The 18,821-nt window shown below is 46.3% G+C and overlaps 1 protein-coding gene across 7 annotated transcripts in view; it reads right to left on the bottom strand.

The window, feature by feature from the left end:
- Positions 1-18,821, bottom strand: part of RHOT1 (ras homolog family member T1) — a 74,749-nt gene that overhangs the window by 42,775 nt on the left and 13,153 nt on the right. For 6 of the 7 annotated variants that reach the window (XM_055131078.1, XM_055131079.1, XM_055131080.1 and 3 more), the window contains exons 2-5: positions 5,905-5,963; positions 2,694-2,775; positions 835-878; positions 85-138 (exon numbers count right to left, since the gene is read on the bottom strand). In XM_055131078.1, the coding sequence (XP_054987053.1) occupies positions 85-138; positions 835-878; positions 2,694-2,775; positions 5,905-5,963 (239 nt within the window). The remainder of the gene's footprint in view (positions 1-84; positions 139-834; positions 879-2,693; positions 2,776-5,904; positions 5,964-18,821) is intronic. The other variant, XM_055131085.1, reaches the window with a different exon arrangement.

The raw sequence follows: 18,821 nt of genomic DNA, 5'->3' as shown, positions 1-18,821 counted from the left end.
CAGAATTCTAAACCTAGGGTCAATTATTAAAGTGTGCCCACTGAAATGTTACTAAATACAACGAGAAAAGTTACACATTCATACCTTATCAATTGAATGTTTGTTATTAACAGCATAAACTATGCAGATGACATTTGCCTGTAAGAAAAATGAACAGATTAATATTTCTAAATAATAAAATGTAAACAGAAGCAGTTGATTGCTAACTAGTTGACATATTTTGGGTCAAAGGAAAAATATATGAAATTAGGAAACACACAATTGAACTTATCTGTGAGGGGATGGGGTGGGGAGGGGGAGATGGCGTGCCCAGAATTCGAACCCAGGCCTCAGGCATGCAACATGCAAGGCCTGTGATCTGTCGCCGAGCCACATCCCCAGTCAAGCTCTTCTTTTTCAGTGCTGGGCACTGAACCCAGGGTCTAACGCAGGTAAGGCGAGCACTCTGTCACTGAGCCATACACCCTGGAATGTGTATGGCTAAAAATATAAAATATATACTTTATATTTATATATTTTATATAAATATTTTATACTTTATATACTTTATATAAAAATATAAAGAGAACACAAAAAGGCAGAGTCTGACTCACTAATGTTTTTGCACCAAAACAAACAAAAAAAAAAACCAACTTTTTTTTTTTGCTTTTCGGGTCACACCCGGTGATGCACAGGGGTTACTCCTGGCTCTGCACTCAGGAATCACTCCTGGTGGTGCTCCAGGGACCATATGGGATGCTGGGAATCGAACCCGGGTCAGCCGCGTGCAAGGCAAATGCCATACCCGCTGTACTATCGCTCCAGTCCCCCCCAAAGAAAACTTTAAAAACTCACCTGTGATATTTCTTGATGAAGCTGCTCATCACTTTGTTCTGCTTCTACAAATGACAAAGCCAGAAAAAAAAAAAAGTTTATTCAAAATAGTTCATCAAAATGGCCAAGCAAAGTCCACATGACACCCCTGAAAATATCCCTAAAAACATCCCTCACTCCTCATGCCCTTTCCATGGTGCATTGCTACATTAGGAGACAGAGACCAGAGCAAAGAGAAGGCAGGTGTGAGACAACGTGAAGGGGACAGGCCCGCGCTAAGACATGTCTACATGAGAAGAACCAAGGGCTGGAGAGCAGAAAGCATCTTGTAATAGATCTAAGTTGGCATCTATTCTAGAGTTTTAAAAGGGTCAGAGAAAAGGGACAAAACAAACTCCTCAGCTAGAAGATCAGGTGCTGAAAAGCCAGAAGCCTGGACAAAGAGGCTACACACACATGTAAGATCAGGTTCAGGTAAGCTTATGATCTAGAGAGCAGAGAAGGGAAACAGAAGCACAACAAGAACAGGACAATGAGGAGTCCAGAATTCCCTTTTCACACAGGTGATGGGATTGGTGTAGGAATATTTAATGCCTAAAACAACTGTACTATTTTTTTTTTTTTTTTTGCTTTTTGGGTCACACCCAGCAATGTATAGGGGTCACTCCTGGCTCATGCACTCAGGAATCACCCCTGGCGGTGCTCAGGGGACCATATGGGATGCTGGGATTTGAACCCGGGTCGGCCGCGTGCGAGGCAAACACCCTACCCGCTGTGCTATCACTCCAGCCCCAAACAACTGTATTATTAAAAAAAAAGAATTCCTTCCAAGGGACCAGAGAGCTAGTACAGCGGGTAAGGGGCTTGCCTTGGATGCAGCAGATCTCAGTTTGCTCTCCCGCATCCCATATCATTCCCCAAAACCTGCCAGGAGAGTTCCCTGAGCACAGAGCCAGAAGTAAGCTGTGAGTACCCTGGGCTTATCTAAGACAAGCATCTCCACAGCTGCAGTGATTCCCGACCAATTGGGTCAGTGGTTTTATGCAGGGTACAAGGATGCAGTGCTGCTCGGGCCCTGAGATTATCTGGGCCTCCCTGGCAGTGCTTGGCATGGGGTATATCAGGGATATACATACCCTCCATGTTTGGGGAATCATCTGCAGTGCCAGGGAATGAGCCAGGGCTGGCTGAAACGCCACATGCAAGGCAAACGCCTCACTTCCGGTACTATCTCTATGACCCAAATTGCAATTAATATTCCTTCCTCCTTTTCATTATGAAACCCAATTTAGTAAAGCAGGAACAGAAAAAACTAAGACGGAAGTTTTAGAGGGGTATTCCAAAGGAGTTGGCAGAAAGATATACTGCTGTTAAGAATGACTTCATTATTTTGGTAGTGGAGGGTGGGTTTGGGGCCACATCTGGCAATGCTCAGGGCTTACTCCTGACTGCACTCAGGAGTTACTCCTGCTGATGCTCAAGGGACCATACGGGATGCTGTGGGTCAAAAGGCAAGTTCTCTACCTGCTGTATTAAACTTCCAGCCCTGAGAATGATTGTTTATTGCCAGAGGAAAAGGACCACCACTCTCTGACCCTTCTGTTTGTTTCTGAAACACACCCAGCTGACCTCAGGGCTGGCTGATTCTTGGCTCTATGCTCAGGGATCACATCTAGAGTGGCTTTGACACGGAGTCAGGGATTCCACTCGGGATCTTCTGTGGAGTTGGGGACTGAACTTGAGTCACCTGCATGCAAGCAAGCACCTACCTCTTGCTCTATCTCTCCGGACCCCTGAACACTTTTTAAAGCTCAGTAAGTACTTCTTTTGTGGCAAATTAAATGAACCCTAAGCTGCCCAGAGAAGAGGACATTCGTTACCAGAGTAATCGACGATGTGAGTTGGAACTCTCTCAGGGGTGACATCGGCTGGAATGGTGATTTCTTCTGCTCGGGGAGGAACCTTTGGTCGCAAACAAATAGAAAAGAAAAAAACTAAGCTATCATCAATCAAACTTAGCAGATCACAAAATTTATCTATGTGAGTCCCATTCACTCTTACCTATTCTTACTGGTATTATACTTCTAAATGCTGATTTTTGTGCCTTCCCATAGGTGCAAATTTTTATTACAGCTATATGATAAAACATCCTTAAAAATGTAGATTTTCATGTGCATGGGCAAAGGATATATTACAGATACTTCAATTATCACTCAGCCTAAAACAAAATTTCATTTGATGTTTCAAATAGAAGATTTTGAAAATTTGCTATCTTCACGAGCAGGAGAGATAGCACAGCAGGTAGGGTGCTTGTCCATGGCATATCCAATTTGATTCCTGGCAACTATGTGGTCCCCCAGGCCTGCTAAGAATGATCCTTGAGTGCAGAGACAGGGGTAAACTTTTAGCACTGCTGGGTATAGCCCAACATCCAAAACACAAAAGGCAATTTGCTCTTTTCACTCTATTTTGTTGAAAGCTTAAGGTATTCTACAAATGAGTTACTTTACTCTAAAGCAATCCTCAGGGCTGGAGCGATAGCACAGCAGGTAGGGCATTTGCCTTGCACGCAGCCGACCCAGGTTCCATCCCTGGCATCCCATATGGTCCCCCAAGCACTGCCAGGAGTAATTTCTGAGTGAAGCGCCCAGAGTAACCCCTGAGCATCACTGGGTGTTACCCAAAAAGCAAAATAAATAAATAAATAAAACAATCTTCAAATAAAATAATACATTATCAACATCCAATCCTTCTAGCTCACTGACTGTCTACATAAGCCTTGTGAACAAATAATTTCATTTTTCAGAAAGACCATGGATTTTTGGAGTGGGAAGAGGATGTGGTGCCAGGGACTGAGCCTGGAACCTCATACGTGGCGTCTGCCGCTTGCGTAGAGCACACCCCGGGCCTGTGGTGCTGGTTTGCTTGCTTGTTCGATACATCCAAAGGTGCTCAGGGACTCTTCCCAGCTCTGTGCTGGGGGAGGGGATCACGAGGGGGGGCGGGAGATCAGTAGCTCCCAGCGGTGCTCAGGGGCCAGACCATGCAGTGCTGGGGACCGAGCCCGGCTCCCCGTGCCAGGCGTGCCCTGCATGCACACTTCCAGCCCTGTACGGTTTCTTAACTAACTGAACGCTCCTACCCACACCTGGGAAGATGATGCCAAAACAATTCTAAACCAAGACAACACAGGAATTGGGCTCTGAGTGATCATAATTAATCACAAATCACATTTCATTTTATATATTAAATACTTATGCAATCATTTAAGGAGGAGTAGCAAAACATGAATAGTCATGGCAGTTGCAACTGCAGAAAACTATACCACACAACAGATCAATTTCCTGCTCGAATAATGAAATTATAAAGATATTCCTATCCAAACAAGAGTAAGGAAAGGTTACGTACAAAGAGTGGCACTAACAATACCTACAAAGGAAAGATATTATTTCATCCCATATTATTGACCCATACCTCACAACAATATCCTAACTTAAGAAGCTTTAACCAGCAGCCCCTCACACTGTAACTCCCCACATAAATATATCAGCAGTAAGTACAAAACCACCCTACTCCTGGAAGCACGCTACTGTGTCTCCATTTCTCTTATCTGGGATTCATAACAATCCTTTGACGCAGGCAAGTGAAAAGTGAATTATCTTCTTCATTTGTAAAGTGATGGAAGTAGAGAATAATATTGGAGGCTTTCAAATGTGTGTGTGTGTGTGTGTGCGCGCACGCACGCGTGCGCGTGTGCGTGTGCATGTGTGTGTCAGAATCCTTAAGACTGGAGAGTGTCCAGGAAAAGGCAGGCAGGGACCCAGACTATTCTCACTTCATCTGCAGGAATACTCATCTGTTTAACTTCTGAGTAACATCCTATTTTTAAGAAAGAACTACCAGCTTAGCTCGGTCATTTCTCAACCCCAGGCCATATGGTCCGTCAGGATCTTCTAAAGAAGCCACAGGTGAAAATCATATTAATGTGGGTGCCAAACCACAAGACTCGGGGGCCAACTGATGGGAAAAAATGTTCACAGGAAAGAAATAAGGTCAGAAGGGGACCATGGTGAGGAAATGTTAAAACAGACTAATTTAGGGGCCAGAGCAATAGTACTCTGGGAGGGCCCTTGCAGGAAGAGTGCTTGCCTTGCATGCATATGACCAGGGTTTGAGCCCTAGCATCCCATATGGCCCCTGAAACCCACCAGGAGTGATCTCTAAGTGTAGAGCCAGAAGTAACCCCTGAGCACTGTTGGATGTGGCCCAAAAGCCAAAGAAAGAAAGAGAGAAAGAGAAACAGAGAGAGATAAAGATAAGAAAGGAAGCAAGGAAGAAAGAGAAAGAAAGAAAGAAAGAAAGAAAGAAAGAAAGAAAGAAAGAAAGAAAGAAAGAAAGAAAGAAAGAAAGAAAGAAAGAAAGAAGGAAGGAAGGAAGGAAGGAAGGAAGGAAGGAAGGAAGGAAGGAAGGCAGGGAGGGAGGATGCTAGCTGAGGTCGGTCTCTAATATTCCTTTCAGCTCAGTGATGTAGCCAAGGTCCATGCAGCAAAGGAGTTAGGTGAAGCTGGCTGCGGTTTAAGTCTTTCTCTTACATTAGCATACAGAAATGGCTTCTATAAACTAATATGAGCCTCTTTAAAAGTTACATCTATGAAAGTGGGGGAGAAAGCTCAAAGAGCTGGAGCACATGTCTGGCACATAGAGGCCCCAAATTCAACAGGTGGCAAGGCAAGGCCCCAAAACACCACAGGACTGTCTGGAAATCCCCCCGCTGCCCCCCACAAATTCAACACTCAGAAAGAAACACTTGCAAACAGGGCAGCAATCCTGCATGTTAACCTGATTTTAATTTTTTTTTAAAAAAACAGTGGAGGGGCTGGAGTGATAGCACAGCGGGTAGGGCGTTTGCCTTGCACGCGGCCGACCCGGGTTCGAATCCCAGCATCCCATATGGTCCCCTGAGCACCGCCAGGGGTAATTCCTGAGTGCATGAGCCAGGAATGATCCCTGTGCATTGCCGGGTGTGACCCAAAAAGCAAAAAAAAAAAAAAAAAAAAAAAAAAAACAGTGGAAAGAAATCAAAATGATTACCTCTTCTGGGAATTCTTCACTGACCAGAGACATAATCAGCGACGTCTTCCCAACTCTAGCTGTGGGGAGAACAAAAATAATTAGTATTGTTTTTAAGTTCAAATTCTGCAAGCACAAATCTGTTGTTAGCTGAAATCTGAGGCATCCAAACCATCAAGTTTTAGCATGATCATTAAAATATCTCTTATTCCTTAGAATAAGTTACTCACATTTTTAATAGCAAAAAAATTACAAAAAGTAAAACTGTCCTGTAATATTGGATTAAGAGGGGCCGGAGAGATAGTACAGCAGGTAAGGTGCTTGCCTTATAGGTGGCTGACCCAGGTTTGATTCCCAGTATCCCTTGTAGTCCCCTGAGCACTGCCAAGAGTGTTTCTTGAGTTCAAAGTCAGGAGTAATCCCTGAGCATCGCCAGGAGTGCCCCTCACCCCAAACTGCTTTAAGAGTACGAGCCTCCCCTCAGAGCGATACAGCGGGTAGGGCGTTTGCCTTGCATTTGGCCAACCCGGGTTCAATTCCCAGCATCCCATATGGTCCCCTGAGCACGGCCAGGAGTAATTCCTGAGTGCAAAGCCAGGAGTAACCCCTGTGCATTGCCAGGTGTGACACAAAAAGCAAAATAAAAACAAAAAACAAACAAAACAAAAAAGTATGTCCCACACCCCAAACCAAGAGTATACACACACAGACACACACACACAGACACACACAGACTCCTAGACTTTTGCTACACGTAGAGTAACTGAGCACAGTGAATTTCTAATTTTCCTTTATCCTTTAATCATACTGATATCATATGGGTAACACTGCATGTCAGCAGATAGAGGGAAAGGGAAAGTTGTTATTTAATGGTCACAAAAGCTTTTGTTGGGGGTGTTGAATAAGTTTTGGGTCTGGAAAGTGATACTGATTACATAGCAATGCATTTAATACCCCTGACTTGTATACTGACAAATGTAAGAAAAATGTTTTGTCACCGTTAAAAAATAATGATTCGGGGGCTGGAGCGATAGCACAGCAGGTAGAGCATTTGCCTTGAATGTGGCCAACCTGGGTTTGATTCCCAGATTCCCAAATGGTCCCCTAAGCACAGCCAGGAGTAATTCCTGAGTGCAGAGCCAGGAGTAACCCCTGTGCATTGCTGGGTGTGACCCAAAAAGCAAAATAATAATGATTCAGAGGGGTAGGGAGAGCTGGATCGATAGTACAGTGGGTAGGGTGTTTGCCTTGCAAGCAGCAGACCTCAACCCCAGCACCTCAGGGTCCCCTGAGCCCACCAGGAGTGATTCCTGAATGCAAAAACCAGTAGTAATCCCTGAGCAATACTGGGTATGGCCTAAAAAAATAAAACAAACAACAATGATGGGGCTAGAAAAATAGTATTGGGGGTGTGTGTGGGGGGGAAGAGAATCTTAAGGCCTTGCATGTAGCCAACCACATTTTGATCCCAGTACCACACGGACCCCCCAAGCACAGAGTGGGTAGTAGCCCACGAACACATCCAAGTATGTCCCCCCACCCAAAATAGTAACGACAAATCCAATTTTTATTAGCACAATAAACTCCAGGGACCAGAGCAGGTAGGGCACTTGCCTTGCATGCAGCTGACCCAGGTTCCATCCCTGGCACATATGTTCCTGAGTCTGCCAGGAGTGATCCCTGAGCACAGCCAGGTATGGTCCAACCCCACCCCAAGTCTCCAATATTGTTTTTTACAGTTTTCTAACAATTCTTTGTACGATGTGTCAGAATTTATTAACCTCAATTATTTTTCTTAACCAGAATTATTTATTAACTATAATTAATATCGTAACAATAAACATGGCAAAAGTTTTCCCTCTTACAAACACTGCTGCAATGATTATCTGTTTGAGCAGTTTTTTCTGTCTCCTGTTTGGTGTTCAGGAGATCAAACAGTGCTGGATTGAACCCAGGGCTCCTATAAGCAAAACATGTCCTTCAATCCTTTGTACAGCAGGTAAGGTGCTTGAGTGCAAAGTCAGGAGTAATCCCTGAGCATCGCCAGGTGTGCCCCTCGTCCCAAACTGCTTTAAGAGTATGCCCCTCACCCCAAACTACTAAGAGTACACACACACACACACACACACACACACACACACACGCACACACATGCACACACACGCACACACACACACGGCATCTCTCTGGCCCTTAACCTTGCAATATTTAAAAAAAAATCCTTTTTGGGGGGAGCCAAACCTGCCTTGCAATATTTTTAATACATTAAAAAAATCTTTTCAAGATGGGGCCAAGAGATAGTACCTGACCCAGGCTGGTACCCTGCACCACATGCTACCTCACACACTGCCGGGTGCTGCTCTGGAGGCCCCTGCACCCTTGGGGTGGCTGGAATACCCTCAAGTACCACAGGACCTGAGCAACATCATAGTCTCCATGCCAAGCATTGAACCCATGTTCCAGCTGACCAAAAATTGCTGGTGGGCAGCGATTTCGTTTTGAAACTTGACTCTCACTCCCACCATTTTCTGATCATATCATAGCTGTTAAAAATACTGTTTATTTAATTTTTTTTTTTTTGCTTTTTGGGTCACACCCAGCAATGCACAGGGGTCACTCCTGGCTCTGAACTCAGGAATTACCCCTGGCGGTGCTCAGGGGACCATATGGGATGCTGGGATTGGAACCTGGGTTGGCCGCGTGCAAGGCAAACGCCCTACCCACTGTGCTATCGCTCCAGCCCCCAAAAATACTGTTTATTAACTAAATCCTTTTATGATTCTAAATAAAAAATAATCCATCTGGGCTGGAGCAATAGCACAGCAGGTAGGGCGTTTGACTTGCACACAGCTGACCTGGGTTCGATTACCAGCATCCCATACGGTCCCCTGAGCAGTGCCAGGGAGAATTCCTGAGTGCAGAGCCAGGAGTAACCCCATCGCAGGGTGTGACCCAAAAAGCAAAAAAAAAAAAAATCCATCTGCCAATTTATTAATCTCCATGTTAACTGCAAATTAGCTTTTAAAAGTAAACTCTAAACCTGAAAGTACTGGGGCAGGAATTATAGGACAGCGGGTGGGGCACTTGCTTTGCATGCAGCCAACCCAGTTTTAATCCCTGGCATCCCATATGGTCCCTGAACCTGCCAGGACTGATCCCTGAGCACTGAGTTAGGAGTAAGCGCTGAACATAGCTAGGTGTCGCCCCAAAACCAAAAAAATAAAGAAATTTAAAAAAAAGAAGAAAAAAGCAGCCACAGGGACAGGAGTGATGGTTCAAAGCGCTTCATCAATCCACCTGCCCGCTGGGAGAGAGCCCCAGGAAGCCAGCCAAGCCCTGCCAAGCCCTGCCGCAAGCCCTGCCAAGTGCAGCACCAAAACAAAGCCCCCAAGAGTCACATTTCTTTTCTCTTTTTCCCTACCCACTGTACTATGGCTTTGGCCCCTCTTTTTTCTTTCTTGAATGACTAGCAGAAAGGGTGAATGAAGACGTAAGTCAAGGCTGCGGGGACCAATCAATGGAGAGGAACAACCTCAGGGTGCACTGCGCCCTGATCCAGCCTGTCGGGGCAGGAGAACACTGGGGAGCTTAACAGGAGCTTCAAACTCTTACTTTCTACAGATCTGTTCAACTGGCCAGTCTCAGAAGGCCTTCTGCAAGTGGCAGGAAATAAGAGGTTTCCTTGAGTTCCAATCATGTCAGGGAATTCAAAGCCCATCAGCGAACTCAACGGGCTAGAGTACACACTTTGCATGTAGAAGGTTCAAGTTTATAAAAGAGGTGGGGGGGGCTGGAGCGATAGCACAGAGGGTAGGGCGTTTGCCTTGCACGCGGCCAACTCGGGTTCTAATCCCAGCATCCCATGTGGTCCCCTGAGCACCGCCAGGGGTAATTCCTGAGTGAAGAGCCAGGAGTAACCCCTGTGCATCGCCGGGTGTGACCCAAAAACCAAAAAAAAAAGAGGTAGGGGAGAGGGTGCAACCCCTCCAAGCACCGCAACTTCAAGAGATGTGGAAATGCCACGGCCAGGGAAGTTCGATCTCTGATGACAATCACGTGAGTGGGCCGGTAAAGCACCACTTGGGTGCCTCAACGAAGAGCGTGAGCATGTGCACGCACTGCAGCCAAGTGTTCGGGCAGCCCTAACACCGTATCCTAGCAACGGAGGGAGGGGCAAACAAACACCGATGGGAATGATATCTGTGTCTACGGAGGATAAGCAGATATGTCTGTGTCTGTGTGGGACATGTAAATGTCTATGTAAATGAGGCCTGTCTGTGACTGTGTAGGACAAATGTCTATGTAAATGATGCCTCTGTGTGGGAAAAGTAAACATCTACGTGAATGTATGTCTGTGTCTGTGTAGGATAAATAAATGTCTATGTAAATGTATGTCTGTGTCTATGTAAGATAAATATCTATGTAAGTGTATGTCAGTGTAGGAAAAATAAATATGTCTATGTAAATGATGTCTGTGTCTATACAGGATAGTTAAATGTCTATGGAGATGTGTCTATGTAGGACAAATGTCTCTAAATGTATGTCTGTGCAAGATAAATAAATGTCTATGTAAATGTATGTTTGTGTCTATGTAGGATAAATGTCATGTAAATGCACATTTGTGTTTATACAGGATAAATGTGTAAATGTATGTCTGTATAAGATAAATAAATGTCTATGTAAATGTAAGTTTGTGTCTATGTAGCATAAATTCTATGTAAATATATGTTTGTATTTATGTAGGATAAAGGTTCATGTAAATGTATGCTTGTGTCTATGTAGGATGTCCATGTAAATGTATGTTTTTGTCTATGTAGGATAAGTGTCTATGTAAATGTATGACTGTGTCTATGTAGGATAAATGTCTATGTAAATATATGTTTGTATCTATGTAGGATAAATATCTATGTAAATATATGACTATGTCTATGTAGGATAAATGTCTATATATGTATGTTTGTGTCTATGTAGGATAAATGTCTATGTAAATGTATGTGTCTATGTAGGATAAATGCCTATGTAAATGTATGTCTATGTAGGAAAAATGTCTGTGTAAATGTATGTTTGTGTCTACATAGGATGTCCATGTAAATCTATGTAGGAAAAATATATATGTAAATGTATGACTGTGTCTATGTAGGATAAATGTCTATGTATATGTATGTTTGTGTCTATGTAGGATAAATGTCCATGTAAATATATGTTCGCATCATGTAGGATTAAATATCTATGCAAATGTATGACTGTGTCTATGTAGGATAAATGTCTATGTAAATGTATGACTGTGTCTAGTAGGTCACGCCCATGTAAATGTGTGTCACTAGTAGGTCACGCCCATGTAAATGTGTGTCTCTAGTAGGTCACGCCCATGTAAATGTGTGTCTCCGTCTGTCTGTATATTGTGTTGGGCCGAGATGGCTCAAGGGGCAAGAGCACGTTCCCTGCAGACTGGAGCCCCGGGTTCCATCCCTGGCACTGCAGAGTGCCCCGAGCACTGTCTGCAGTAGCTTCTTAGCACGAGTAAATGTGACCAAACTCCCCCTTATTAAACAAGGAACTGAAGTGGAGCACTGGCCGTACAAATAGTATGCAAGTTTGTTAAAATAGTCGGGATTCACTGGTGATGAATCTAACAGTTCTGACTCAATTTTTAAGCTTATTTTGAGAAAATTTCCGACTTACAGTTGAACTGCACAAACAGAACAAAGAACTCATGTCTATCCTCTAGTCAGATTTCTCACATTAACATTTTGCCACATTTACATTGTCATACCCCATCTCTCTACACATACATGCAGTTTTTAAAACCAGTGAGGGGCTGGAAAGACAGTGCACCAGGTAGGGCACTTGTCTTGCAAGCAGCTTACCCGGGTTCAATACCCGGCACCTCACTGGACCCCCAAGTACGAGCAGGAATATTTCCCGAGTGAAGGGCCACGAGTTACCCTGAGCATCACCTGAATTACCCTGAGCATTGCCTGGTGTGGCCCCCAAACAAACAAATATAACACGCCAATCATTTGAGGGTCCTGGAGAGCTAGCTCAGTGGGCGAGAGTGCATGCCGGAGGCCTGGCTTCTGTCAGTGGCTCCATATACGTTCCCCTGAGCACTGCCACGAGCCACCTGAGCACTGCGGTGGGTGTGCCGCACACTCCCTCCCCCCCACCACCACCCAAAAAGAACACAGTAGAGAGTAAGCTTCAGGCATAGCGTTTGTCTTTGAGAAGCTGAGTACTTAAGATAGAGAAATAGAAACATGATGATTTTGTATAACACATCAACTGTCAAGATACAAGAATAATGCCGGAGGGGGCCAGAGCAATAGTCCAGCGGTTAAGAGTCTGCACGCAGCCAACCTGGGTCTGATCCCTGGCATCCCACATGGTCCCCTGAGCCTGCCAGGTGTGATTCCTGAGTGCAGAGCCAGGAGTAAGCCCTGAGCATCGCCAAGTGTGACCAAAAAAATAAATAAATAAAAAGAAAAGAGTACTTCAAGGGACTGGAGAGATCATCCAGCGGGTAAGGGGCTTGACTGGCATGTGGCTGACCCAGGTTCAATCCCGGGCACCCAATATCCGAGCCCCACCAGGGGCGATCCCTAAGTGCAGAGCCAAGAGTAAGCCCTGAGCTCTACCAGGTGTGGCCCCCCCAAAACTGAAAAACTGCCAGCAGTACAGGCCTGAAGGGTGCAGTGTTATGGCCAGTGCTCAGGCCTGCAAGGCAGAGGGCTTGGACCCAGTGCTGTTGTGAACACCAGTGCAACACCCTGAGGTGCTCCGGGAGGCCAGGCGGTGCTGGGGTTGAAGAAGACGGGCCCAGACCTTTGAGCTATCTGCCTCCCTCCCCCCTGTGTATCTTCTGAATCTCATTCAGTATCAAGAGGCCCCTCAATTCTCTTACACATTTTGGGCAGGAACACACAGAAGCAACACGGAAGTGTCCTTCTCAGAGTGTGAGAGCCGGAAGGAGAGGATTTCAGTTTGTCCCACGAGCAGCCAAGTTAGTTGTCATCACCTGGAGGGGGTAGTGTCTGCTAGGTTCCTCCACTGGACAGCTCATTTCCCCATTTTAATGAGTAAGTATGTATGCATCCTGTCAGAAGATACTTTGAGACTATGTGCTCAAGATGCTCAAGAATTTCCACAATATTTGACAATATTTGTCATCAAGCCTCTGCCTAATAGACTCAGCAGTCACTCACAATCCTGCCTGAAGCAAGTGCTGCTACATGGCTGAGAGGGTTGTTTTCTTTTCCTTTTTTTTTTTTTTTTGCTTTTTGGGTCACACCCAACGATGCTCAGGGGTTACTCCTGGCTTTGCACTCAGGAATTACTCCTGGCGGTGCTTGGGGGACCATATGGGATGCCGGGGATCGAACCCAGGTCGGCCGCGTGCAAGGCAAACGCCCTACCCGCTGTGCTATCGCTCCGGCCCTGTTTTCTTTTCCTTAAATTCTTCTACTTACTTTCCATTATACTATAAGAAAAAACTTTCTAGGGCCAGAGCAAACCCGGGTTCCATCCCTAGCACCCGCTATGGTCCCTGAGCCCTGCCAGGAGTTATGCCTGAGTGTAGACAGGAGTAACCGCTGAGCACCAGTGGGTATGGCTCCAAGACCAAAAAAAAAAAGAAAAAGAAAAAGAAAAAACTCGGGGCTGGAGCGATAGCACAGTGGGTAGGGCGTTTGCCTTGCACACGGTCGACCCAGGTTCGATTCCCAGCATCCCATATGGTCCCCTGAGCATCGCCAGGAGTGATTCCTGAGTGCAGAGCCAGGAGTAACCCCTGTGCATCATCAGGTGTGACCCAAAAAGAAAAAAGACAAAAAACTTTCTCTTCAAATTCATACTAAAGTATAAGTTCATGGATTCTGCTATTATTCCACAGTGCCCCATGTCTCCCAAGCACTGCCAGGTATGGTCCAAAAACCAAAACAGAAAAAGAAATCGTACATAATTTAACCCCAGCCCGTTAACTACTTCTATTTTCCTTCTGACAAATTCTGCCGAAATAAGGCCATTTTGTTCTATATAGGAACAAATAAACCATAATAAATACTTCTCTCACATAGTTTTCTCTATCTAAAATCATATAACCTTGGACAAGGCCTTAAGCTCGAGCCCCAGGAATGCACAGCCCCACAAAAATTATGCCCAGGGGTCCCCAAGCACCGTTGGGTGTGGCCTCTATAAAAATTAAAGCTATACGGTCCTTTCTGTCCTTGACACTGTAATAAAACTTTATTCTTCACATACACCTTAAAACTAAATTTAATTAAATCTCTCTCTACTTTTCTAAGCATTAACCATCTCTCAAATTCTCACTCATCCCTAGAGCCATGCGGGACTTCTACAGCCCCCACCCCTTCCTCTCCTAAACTGCTCCTGTACTGTGGAGCTGACCTAAATGCCCAACAACAGACAAGGGGATAAATAAACTGTGGAACGGAGCTAGGGGAGGGGACGACAGGGAAGGCGCCTGCTTGCAGAGCTGACCAGGGTTATGATCCCTGGCACCCCATATGGTCCCCCAAGCAATGCCGGGAATAATCCCCGAGCACAGTCAGGAGTTAAGTCCTAAGCACTACTGGGTATGGTCCCCCCCCCAAAAAAAAAAACCCAACAAACTATAAACAAACTGTGAGGGGAACAGGGCAGAGAACTAGTACGGGCAGTAAGGAGCTTGCCTTGCATGCAGCTGACCCTAGTTTGATCATCAGCTGGCACCATTAAAAAAAGTAAAAAATAATCTAGGGCCTAGGTCATGACCTCAAATGCCTAGGATCCACGTGCACCAGAGGCAATCCTGGCAGCTCTACAATCCCTGGCGTCACGAGGAATTTTCCACCTCCCCACAGTGAGGCTTACATAAGAACGACAGAAAGGGGTGTGATCCCCAGGAAGCGCCACGGCCAGGAGCAGAGACCTCAGGCGAGCATGTGTGAGCACCAGCTCAGTGAGCAGGCAGCTGGGAGTGCAAGCCCCACAGCTGGGCCCGTGTGGGACGCCTGGTCATGACAATGAAACGAAGGGGTCAAGGACATTTTCAAGGTAAACACATGGGGCCAGAGAGATAGTCCAGTGGGTAAAGTACTTGCCTTGCACTACTCACTTGACCCTGGTTCAAGTCCCACACATATGTTCCCCTGCGCACAGAGCCTGGAGGGAGCCCTGAGCACCGCCAGGCATGACCCCCAAACACAAAACAAAAAGTTAAGTTTAAAATAAAAATTCTAAAATGTTGGGGCCGGAGTGATAGCATAATGGGTAGGGCGTTTGCCTTGCACATGGCCGACCTGGGTTCAATCCCCGGCATCCTATATGGTTCCCGAAGCACCGTCAGGAGTAATTCCTGAGTGCAGAGCCAGAAGTAACCCCTGAGCATTGCTGGGTGTGACCCAAAAAAGAAAAAAAAAATTCTAAAATGTTTCTGCTTAACTGGCTTCTAGGGGAAAAAAAAAGTTGAAATTGCCAATTGCTGGTAACAGAAGTAAGGTGTGACATAACCAAGAATGCCTGTGGTCCTTTCCCCCAGCTCTGGGCACAGATGTTAAAAATCCCTTTAGAATTTCCTGAGTGACGGGTGTGTCTTTTGTTCTCGTCAGGGAGCCTCTTCAGTCACCCTCAGTTTATCCTAACAAGGTGACTCACGAGCCAGTGGAGGGCCAAGATGGAATCAAGATGGGACCTGGCTGCCAGAAAAATCAGTAACGTGGGCAAGAGTTAGAAATTTCAGCTCCATCCCACAGCTTCCCAGGAAAAGGGAGGCTGCGAGACTCAGCTCAACTGTGTGGCCAGTGATTTAATCAACGTTGCCTATGTGCTCCTAGGCCCCATATGAAAGTTCTAGAATCAAAGCGCAGCATCTAGCTTGATGACATATTTACGTACTGGGAAGGTGGCATCTCCTGACTTCACCGGGGCAAAAGCACTTTATCCTATGTTCAATGATAAAGCACATCTTGTATGTGTGAGACCCAGGGTTCCATCCCAGGCACCATCCAAAAAAAAAAAGAGAGAGAGAGAGAGAGAGAGGATAAAGAAAAAAAGAGGGGGTATGGTGCCACCATCAGGAAAACCTGTACCTGTGGGGCAAGTGCATCAGCAGCTTGATGATGCCTTCAGACATACCCCAAAATTGCTGCTGTGCCTTAGGCCAGATCAACAACTTGGGGCTAAGTTTAGCAAGAATTAAATGACCAAAAGTTAGGTAGGTATGTGGGAGACACACCACAAACCACCTCCTGTTCAGCTATATAAGCTCATTTATTGGCCTTATTTCAGAGACCCATAAATCTCCAAAGAGATCAAAAGACGCAGTTAGGGCCTGTGGTGCAGAGGTAGGCGGGAACTCATGACTGAGAGCCCCAGGCTCGCTTGGATCAAGACTGGGCCTCCTCCCCGCCTAGTCCCCAGTTTTCCAGTAGCTTGGCAGTCACACCCACAAACTGCCCCTGGAGCCACGTAATCTCATCAATGGCCAAGACCCAGAGACTATAAACTAAAGCTCCTGGAAGAAAGTGCCACAGAACGCCCTGGCACCGCACCATGCTGTCTTCTCTGGGGCACCTTGGAGGGGGGCGGGTTGAGTTTCCCTCCCTGTCCCAAGCAGAACCCTGACAGCCAAAAACCTCCAGAACCCAACCACCGCCATGTCCAAGGCCACTTTCCACATGCTTAGATGAGCCTCACCCAAAAGGGCACAAGCCTCACCCAAAACAGGATGAACCTCACCAGAAAGTGAGGTATGTGGGAACCCGTGACTGAGAGCTCCAAGCCCACTTGGATTGGGACTGGGCTTCTTCCCCCCAAGTCCCCAGTTTTCCAGAAGCTTGGCAGTCGTACCCACACACTGCCCCTGTAATCTCATCAATGGCCAAGACCCAGAGACTATCAACTAAAGTTCCCAGAAGAGAACGACACAGGGGGCTGGAGCGATAGCACAGTGGGTAGGGCGTTTGCCTTGCACGCAGCTGACCCGGGTCCGAATCCCAGCATCCCATATGGTCCCCTGAGCACCGCCAGTAGTTATTCCTGAGTGAAGGGCCAGGAGTAACCCCTGTGCATTACTGGGTGTGACCCAAAAAGCAGAAAAAAAAAAAAAAGAGAACGACACAGAATTTCCTGGACATTATATTTTATCCATAACGAACAATACAAAACAAATCGTCTAGCATTGCTTTCTCAGCAGGTTTGAGTGGTGGTGGGATTGGTGTCGAAATATGGAATGTAACCAAAGTAGAAAGAGAGTATGGGGGAAATTGTCGCACAAGCAGGGAAAGGGTTGGAATGGAGGGGGAGAATACTGGGGATTTTGGTGGTGGAAAGTTACACTGGTGAAGGGATGGGTGTTTGATGATTATATGACCGAAGCTCAAACATGAAAGCTTTGTAGTTGTATCTCATGGTGAATCAAAAAAAAAAAGTGGGGGGAATAATAATAATAAAATAAAGTTAATATTCAGAATAGAATAAAAAGAAAGTAATGTGGAGTTCATGCCCAATTCAATCTGAGTACTGAATAAATCGCAGTACTCCTACATTATTTTAAAAGAGAGAGAGAGAGAGAAGGAGGGAAAGAGAGAAAGAAAAAGAAAAGGAGGAAGGAAGGAAGGAAGGAAGGAAGGAAGGAAGGAAGGAAGGAAGGAAGGAAGGAAGGAAGGAAGGAAGGAAGGAAGGAAGGCTGGTTCTGTGGCCCAGAGCTCCAGAGCTCTCCTTCCAGACTTCACTCTAGATACCTCTTCCCCGGGCTATTCAGTTAAATAATCCTGAATTCTGTGGGACTTTTTTTTCTTTTTTGGTTAATTTTGGGCTCACACCTGGAGGTCACCTCTGATGGGACTCAAGGGACAACACAGTAGTGCCCAGAATCGATCCCAAGTGAGCCACATGCCCGGCAAGCACCCTCCCTGCTGTACCATCTCTGTGGCTCCAAGTTCTGTGAATTATTCTAGTGAATTAACTGAACCGGCAGAAGCTGTGGGCAGTCTTGAATTTGCATCTGGTCAGGAAGAAGCACAGGTAGTCTACGGATTCCACCTCCTGCTGGAGTCTCAAGTACAAAAAAATGGAGGGAAAGGGTGAGGAGAAGGCCAGAGAGACAGAGAGAGAGTACTCTGCCCAGTGTGCAGCTAACTCCAGTTCAACCAACCACTGGACTACAGGATCCCTCAAGTTCAGAACCCAGCACAGTCCCCAGCACCTCTGGCTGTGGTCTAATAACACCTCCCCCAAAAGGGAAAGGGTGCAGGAAAGGGCAAGAAAAAAGGATGTAACTTCCCAAAAGAATCAAAAACAGTTATGAAAAAGCTCGTGCTCTGAACGCTAGAAGGAAATGCACAGTCAGTTAAGACATGTGCTTCCGAGGGCTGGCCGTGCGAGGTGCGAGCATGAGCTGTGGGGTGGACCCCCCAGCGCTGCCCGCATGCACAAACCATCACCCAGCAGCTCTGTCCTCGAGAACCGCTCCCTTGCCATAACAATCTCCAGTTCTCGGGACGGAAGCCAGGTGTGAGTGTGAGTGCCACAACACCGAGCAACACACGGGCACCCTGGGAAGTGTCCCAGCCGAGGGCACATGCATCACGGCCAGGCGTGAGACCCTCAGCACCGCAGCAAAGGAGAGGGCACAGTTCTGTGCCCCGGGAATACCTGGACAAGGACTGCCGATGCCTCCTTTGTGAGAACCTGTCCTTCCCTCCCAGTTACTGTGTGATCTCCCAGAAGACTAAGGAACAGAATTTCACTGTCACCTACAGGAAACTCCACAAGGGCAGGGAATGTCTTTCGTACAGCTGAGTCCTGGAGCCCGAGCAATAGTACAGTGGGAAAGGCACTTGCCTTGCATGTAGCCGACCCAGGTGTGATCCCCAGCACTCCATATGGTCCCCTGAGCACCGCCAGGAGTGATCCCTGAGCACAGAGCCAGGAGTAACCCC

This window comes from Sorex araneus, chromosome 3 (genome assembly GCF_027595985.1).
Source record: "Sorex araneus isolate mSorAra2 chromosome 3, mSorAra2.pri, whole genome shotgun sequence".
Lineage (NCBI taxonomy): Eukaryota > Metazoa > Chordata > Mammalia > Eulipotyphla > Soricidae > Sorex > Sorex araneus.
Note: the sequence above shows the minus strand (reverse complement) of the source record. Positions and strands in the feature narration are given on the sequence as shown.